Raw genomic sequence first — 7,372 nt, 5'->3', positions numbered from 1 at the left:
ACAATGAATGAATGGAAACCCAAAATCTCTGTAAATGTTTATGAAAATTAATAAAATATAATTATAGAAAAAAAAAAGAGGGCAGCATCAAGGTTGTGGATTTCTTTTCCCACCTTCTTTGGAATTTAAACATCTTGCACAGTCCCCTCTCAGGAGACTCTCTCTCAGATGATAGATAGATAGATAGATAAATAGATAATTAGATTTTGATCCATTCACTAGAAGAAAAATAAACAAGCAACAACATATCACAGCACTGAAAATCTTGAGAGGGCTTTCCCTCTTGGATAAATTCACTTTGCTGGCTTTCCAAACTTAACCACTTCTGCTCACAGGTGGTGCCTCCAGGACCAAGGCAGGGATTTGCTTCATACCAATCTATTAAAGCAAGAACAATTTCCTTTTCAATCAACATACGTCTACGACTCTATTTTTATTATGAAAACTGAATTTCAAGAGAGAGAAGAGAAGGGATAAATCTCCTTTTCTATCCATACCAACACATGACTTCAGCTCTCTATTGTGAAGGACTGATTACCAGAAAGCATCCTAAGACCAAGACCCAATGATAATGAAAGAAGAAATCCAATCTATGTTGAAGAAAAATTGGAAGTACCTACATTTCTCATTTTGGTTATTTTTTGATCTTGTAACACATGCATTAGTTAAATGATGCTTTCCAGATCTGAATCATGTGAAAGTACTTATATTGAGCACATTATTTAAAGATGGAAATGTCATTGGGTGCCACCCCGTAGGAACCTACTTATAGATGACTCTGCAACAGGGTTTCAGAGGCTGTAAGTAGCATGGTCCTTCTTTCTTCTATGGAGCAGCTGGTGGATTTAAAACATGTGTCTTTAATTTTGTAGTGCAACTCCTTACCAATCAGACTCATAGAAGGAAAAGAAATGAGAAAACAAAATCTGTCAAAGAATCTCTTTAATACAAGGTCAGAAAATCCTATACCTGTGTTAATAGGGAGAAAAAGTGGCTTGCAAATGGCACAACAGCTGAAGGATGTAAACTTGATCAGAAGCTTTCCTTATAACTGTCCTTATAGACTAAAAGGATACTTCTTTTGAACACACTTTAAATGCTTTTTCCCTGTTGCAACTCAATTTGCTAACTCGAAGTGAAGAGGACTTGAAAGACTTACTGAAGAGGATCTAAATGCACAGTCTTCAATATGAATCATTATTGTTGTTGCTAAGTGCTGTCAAGTTGCCTGCAACTCATAGCGACCCTATGTAAAACATCCCTAAATCACTCTCTACCCCTTATTGTCTCCAACACAGCTACCCTCATTACCCTCGTTTCTGAATCAATTAATCTCATCTAGGGTCTTTGTCTCCTGCACTGTCCCTCCACCCCCTCAAGCATGACATCCCTCTCCAAGGACTAAGCCCACCTTGCAACACATTCAAAGTATGTCAGATGAAGCTTCAGAATCCTTTTGCTCAAATGAGCAGCCTGGTCTCACTCTCTCTAGGATTAACGTATCTGTTCTTCTAGCAGTTTACTGTATATTCAGAACTCTAACACCACAACTCAGAGGCATCAATTCTTCTTCTATCATCCCAGGCTTTTTGATGCATAACAAGTAATTGCAAAGACTATGACGTGGATCACGCACACCTTAGTCTTAAGACTGACATCGTTGCTCTTCAGTACTTTAGAAAGGTCTCTGACAGCAGACGTTCCCAGTACAATTTGTCTTTTAATTTCTTTGCTGCTGGTACCAAGAGTGTTGATTGTGGAGCCAAGCAAACTAAAGCTGTTAACAATCTCAATTTCTTCACCATCTATCATGATGCTACCAATTGACTCGGTGGTGAGAATCTTTGTTTTTTTGGTGTTGAGATTCAATCCATATTGAAGGCTGCACTCCTTGACCTTCTGCAGCAAGTGCTTCAGGTCCTCCTCAGTTTCAAGAAGCAGAAATTGCATCTTAAATTAAGAAAATAAAAATTCTCACCACTGGGTCAATCAAGAACATCATGATAGGTGGAGAAATGATTGAAGTTGTTAATGAATTAATTTTATTTGGATTCACAGTTGATACCCATGGTAACAGTGTTAGGGTCAGAATAGGGTATATCAGGCAAAATGAGGCTAGGTTAGGTTGTTGTTGTGTACCATAGAGTCAAAACCAACCCAGCTGCCCCTCCAGCGTGTTTTCAAATCACATGGGAGGAGATTGCGCATCCTTCTCCCTCAGAGCAGCTGGTGGCCTTGAACTGAATGCCCTTGGGATTACAGCACAGCTTCTTCCATTAGGCCACCAGAGCTTCCTGCTAGGGCTGGTATTAATGAACACTTGTTATAGTACACAACCGAGACAAAAGGGTAAGAGACAGGAGTGAACATGAAAGTGAAGACTGTTTTACTGGTAAAAAATATGTACCGAAGAGAGAGATACCTCCCTTATCCAAGGAAGGCAAAAACCCTTATTATAAGCCCATAAAAGTGGCTAAAGCCAAATAAACTTCATAGAAAGCAAAGGGCACACAAAGTAGGTAGAACCAGGCCTTCTCAGTCAAAAGCAAACAAAACAAAACAAAAAAAGAAAATTCCAGTAGCATTGACAATACACTTCACTGTCCTGACATGCTTAGTAGGTACTGTCCTGAAAGCAATTTAATTAAGGTTTTAGGCATGTGAAAAACTATCATGGGAACAGTAACATCTGGAAAAATGGACATGACTAAAAACCACCCATCAAATTTTTAATTCTCCATGACATCCAACTGGCCCATCTCAAGCCCAGAAGTACACCCAAATGCAGAAGAAAGCAAGGTATATTAAACTGTAACACAAAGGGCACAGCATTTACTCCATTTCTTAACTTTCAGAAAATAATCTATCTCTCGCTTTGGGACATATGTTTTCTAGGAATATGGATTTTACTTTCACCTTCACTCTTGTCTCCTTCCCTTTCCTCTCAGCTGAATGCTATAACAAGGGCTCAACTCACTCCAGAATTATTTTGAGATGGACAAACAACCTAAGAAGGGCCAGACCAGTCTGAGACCAGGAGATTCACCCACTACCAGTCTCCCTGTTTTCTCTGATTGGTTCAATTCTTTGTCTATGCAAGGGAGATGGAAACCAAGGCATTTACCACACAGTAACAACAGTAGTCAAGAAAAAACAAAACAAACAAAAAAACCCCGAAAAACAATAAAAAACCAACACATTGCATGGTGGAAATTTGATGTAAAGGAGATTCTCAAAATCCTAAAGGCAAGGATATCAGTTTAAACACTAAGGGTCACTGGCTTCCAGTCATGATAGTTTTAATTACTTCTTGTAGTTATACAAGTCTCCAGATCTTTCATTCATAGGGTCGCTATGAGTTGCCTACAACTCAGCGGCACTTAACAACAACAGATCAGTTGGCCTAGTGGACAGAAAGTGATACTACCAAGCCAAAGGTGGGTGACTCTAATCCGTGGCCCTCAGTTCTATTTTTAATTGCTTTTGGTCAAACATTCTTCTAGGCCTTATAGCCCTAGTCTGTTCACTTGCTGTACAAAGGTAATTCATGGTGACTGTGAAGCTGAACACTGTAACACTGATATGTCAAATGTGAAAATGGTTACTCATGGTGGACAGTGTTTGATGGAGTTCCCCGATTAAAACAAGCTTGGAAGACGGAATGGCATCCACTTCTGAAATACCTTGCCTCCAGAAACCTTATGAACTTGGAAAAAAGGATGAAACTTATACAAGTGTCCAGGTATTTCGTTCATAGAGTCGCTATGTGTCACTTACGACTTGACAGCACATAACAACAACAACATGCCCATAAAAGTTAGACAATAAATAAAAGTGACAATATAGGCTTGATATCTTTGAAATATAGTCTTAGAGAAATATTGAATAGTTCATGGACTGCCAAAAGAACAAAAAAATCTGTGTTAGAGGAAGTGACCAATATACTCCTCAGAGATGATGATGATGAAATTTCATCACACAGAACTTGGCTATGTTATAAGGAGAGAATGTCCTTGGATAAATGTATCATGCTTGGAAAGGTGGAGAGTCAGAGAAAGAAAGACTGTCAACAAGTTAGATTCGCACAGTGACTGCAATAAGGTGGAGATCATGAGCATATGAGAGGTAGTAAGAATGGCCCAGCATAGAGTACAATTGAGATGTGTTGCTCAGAGACTTGCATAGAGTCATAGTCAATTTGATCCCACTTTAAAATAATAGCACCTAGAAGGATCCAGGAGGGGTGGGAGAGGCTGGAAGCAGAGGGATGTGGATGTACAGGAGGAAGAGGGGATTAATCATGGGATTGTACAATTTGAGGGGGGGGGTGAGGGAAATGGAAAGAATTTGTTCACATTTGTATTAGAATTTTGTAATTAAACTAGTAAAAAACCTATTAAAAGTAAAATGATAGCACCTTAGATGGAATCATCATGACTATAATGGAGATTTGTGGTTTTGGATTTTTTTTCTCCTTGATGTAAACGCAAGAAGGATTATTACCTTATAAGCTAAAAGGACATAATTTCAAGATTATCTTTTCTCTATTGTACTAGAGGAATAAAACTATCCCAGAGAATATTTTAACGTAAATAGCTATAAGGGAGGAAATCAGAGAGTCACACAATTTCATGGGTGGGGGGAGGGGGTGAAGGAAATTAGAAAGAACCATTGGGAACCTGAAAAGACAGAGTAATTACGGACATAATTCAATGATAATTAACTTTATAAACCATAATGTATAGGAATTATTGTATAAAACACAGTGTGAACGAAGGAAATGTGAAACAAAATGTGTAAGAATTTTGTGTGTGAACCAATATACAAGAAAAATTTAAAAAAGAAAAGAAAACAATTTCTTTCTTGAGAATCAAGAAAGTTATGCTTCAGGTTTGTGTGCTGGGAAAATAATCTGAGAAGCTGCAGCATCTATAGAAAAAGTACCATCACATTTGAAAGATAACTCTTCAGCAATGTGTAACTTGAAGATTATATAATCCAGCTTGCTGAAAGTGATGAGAACTTGAACGAATAACTGAACAGGCTCAGAAACTGTACAGCTTTCAGTATAGATTGTATCTCAACAGTAACAGAAGTTCTCACAACTAGACCAATAAGCAACCCTCACCAAAATGGATTGACACAGTGACTGCAGCAATGTGCTCGAGTTTGTCAGAAATTATGAAATGGAAGAGGATAAGACAAGGTTCAGATCTGTTGTTCAAAGGGTCTAGATTAGTTGTACTAGATTCCTTGGCACCTGACAGTAAAAATCAACATCTAAGGAGCAGATGTAAAGGAATCAAAGGATGAATTGTAATGGGAAAATCTTTTGTCAAGTATCCCTTTAGTACTATAAAGAACAATGACTTCACTACCAGTGGCTCAAGATTGGGGAGAGTATAACTCTGTTGTACATAGATTCATTGATACAAGTAAAAGGTGACTTACAGGAAACTAATGACAATTTGAAATTTAGGAGACTCAGCATTGCAGAAACAAAGCTCCAAAACCAAACAAAACCCCCCAAAATCATTTACCTTGAGTCAATTCTAAACCATGGTGAAATACTATTCAGTTTCAAAGGTCATAAATCTTTACAGAAGAACGTCTACAGTATTTTTACTTTTTGTTATATGAAAGTGACTTAAAATTTATGATTGCTGACTCATACATGTGATTCTTGATGTAGGGAATTCTGATTTATAATTTGGTGAATCTCAAGAAGCTCAGTAGTAAGACAGAGTGAAATGATTTCGCCAAGAGATGTACATCAGAAGACGTTTGCTTGACGTATATTGTTTATCTTTAGTATGGTAATAAACTTAATGTAACCGCGACTTTTAAAAATTATTTATTCTGATTACTTACATATTAATTCATTAGGATTGCCTACCGTCCCAGAACTTTTTTCAGAGCACTAGTCACCTCTTTGTTTCGAAGACTATAGATAAGGGGGTTAAGCATGGGTGTGAGGATAGTGTAGAAGATAGAAAGCACTTCATCCTTCTCAGCAGTGTGATAAGATTTGGGCAGGAAGTACTTCATGATGGCTGTTCCGTAAAAAAGAAACACTACAATCATATGGGAAGCACAGGTAGCTAAAGCCTTTTTCATCCCTGAATTTGATCCTAATCCCAAAACAGTTGAAAGGATCTTCCCATAGGAGACCATGATAGCTGATACTGGAATAAGAAAGAACACAACACCACTGAAAAACACACCATTCTCATATGTAGAGGTGTCAGCACAAACAAGTTTCAGGAGAGCTGGAATCTCACAAAAGAAATGGTGTATTTCCCTTGAGGCACAGTAGGGAAGATTCAAAGTATATATAACATGGATTAATGCATCTAGCAAAGATCCCAGCCAGGTTCCAATTGTCATGAAATGATACATTGCAGGTCGCATTAGAATTGAGTAGCGGAGTGGCTGGCATATAGCCACGTAGCGGTCATAAGCCATAACAGCCAGAAGAAGGCACTCTGCTCCCACAAGTGTTGAGAAAAGAAACATCTGAATTCCACAATCAATAAATGAAATGGTGTTTCTCCCAGAGAAGAAGTCAATCGCTATCTTGGGGACAAAAGTGGAGCTATACAAGAGGTCCATAAAGGAAAGTTGGCTCAGAAGAAAGTACATGGGAGTGTGAAGTCGAGCATCCAACCAAATAAGAATGATCATTGCACTATTGCCAACGAGAGCCATGAGGAACACCAGGAAGATGAATGTGAAGAGAAGCTTGGGGGCTTGGATGTGGTAAAACAATCCCAGTAGAACAAAGTCAGTTCCAGTTGTCTGATTTCTCCAACTCTTCATTCTCTTTTTTTCCAGAGTATTAGCCTGGATAGAATTAATGAAAATTTTAAACTCAACATCATCCAAATAGCCCTAGCTTAAATTTGTAGTGTATTATCTATGTATACATTTTGATATATATTAAACTATACATCTTGACCACACTCAACTCATTGATGGTTCAGAGTTGACCCTCCAGAGGGTTTTTGGAAGCTGTAAATCACATGGGAGTAGATCACTATTATTTTTCCTCCAGAGAAGCTCCTAGTGGATTCAAAATGCCAGAGGGGCACTGCATTAGGTAAACAGGGGAACTCATTATGACATATGTCACCAGAGTTCTCTTTACTACTGTTGAAAAACCATTGTATGTTTATTTAAGTTATTTGAAGTCTTAAGATATAAAAATGAAAACAAAACCACACGACAATACAAAAATATGATACTTTCAGTATTTAAGTGACTGCATTTTAATGAAATGGTTTTTAAAATAACTGATAAGTGGATTCTGATTAAAGTTCTAAATATTTCAGATTTTAGCACAGAGACATGCTTACACCCACATATATACAAG

General features: G+C 37.8%; 1 protein-coding gene across 1 annotated transcript; it reads right to left on the bottom strand.

The window, feature by feature from the left end:
* Nucleotides 1-5,892: 5,892 nt before the first annotated feature.
* On the bottom strand, nucleotides 5,893-6,819 carry LOC102862867 (olfactory receptor 2T2-like). Its single transcript, XM_006893993.1, has one exon. The coding sequence runs from the start codon at nucleotides 6,817-6,819 to the stop codon at nucleotides 5,893-5,895; it is 927 nt and encodes a 308-aa protein (XP_006894055.1).
* Between the last annotated feature and the right edge of the window lie 553 nt (nucleotides 6,820-7,372).

This window comes from Elephantulus edwardii, unplaced genomic scaffold (genome assembly GCF_000299155.1).
Source record: "Elephantulus edwardii isolate Elephantulus edwardi_28Jun2011 unplaced genomic scaffold, EleEdw1.0 scaffold00133, whole genome shotgun sequence".
NCBI lineage: Eukaryota > Metazoa > Chordata > Mammalia > Macroscelidea > Macroscelididae > Elephantulus > Elephantulus edwardii.
Note: the sequence above shows the minus strand (reverse complement) of the source record. Positions and strands in the feature narration are given on the sequence as shown.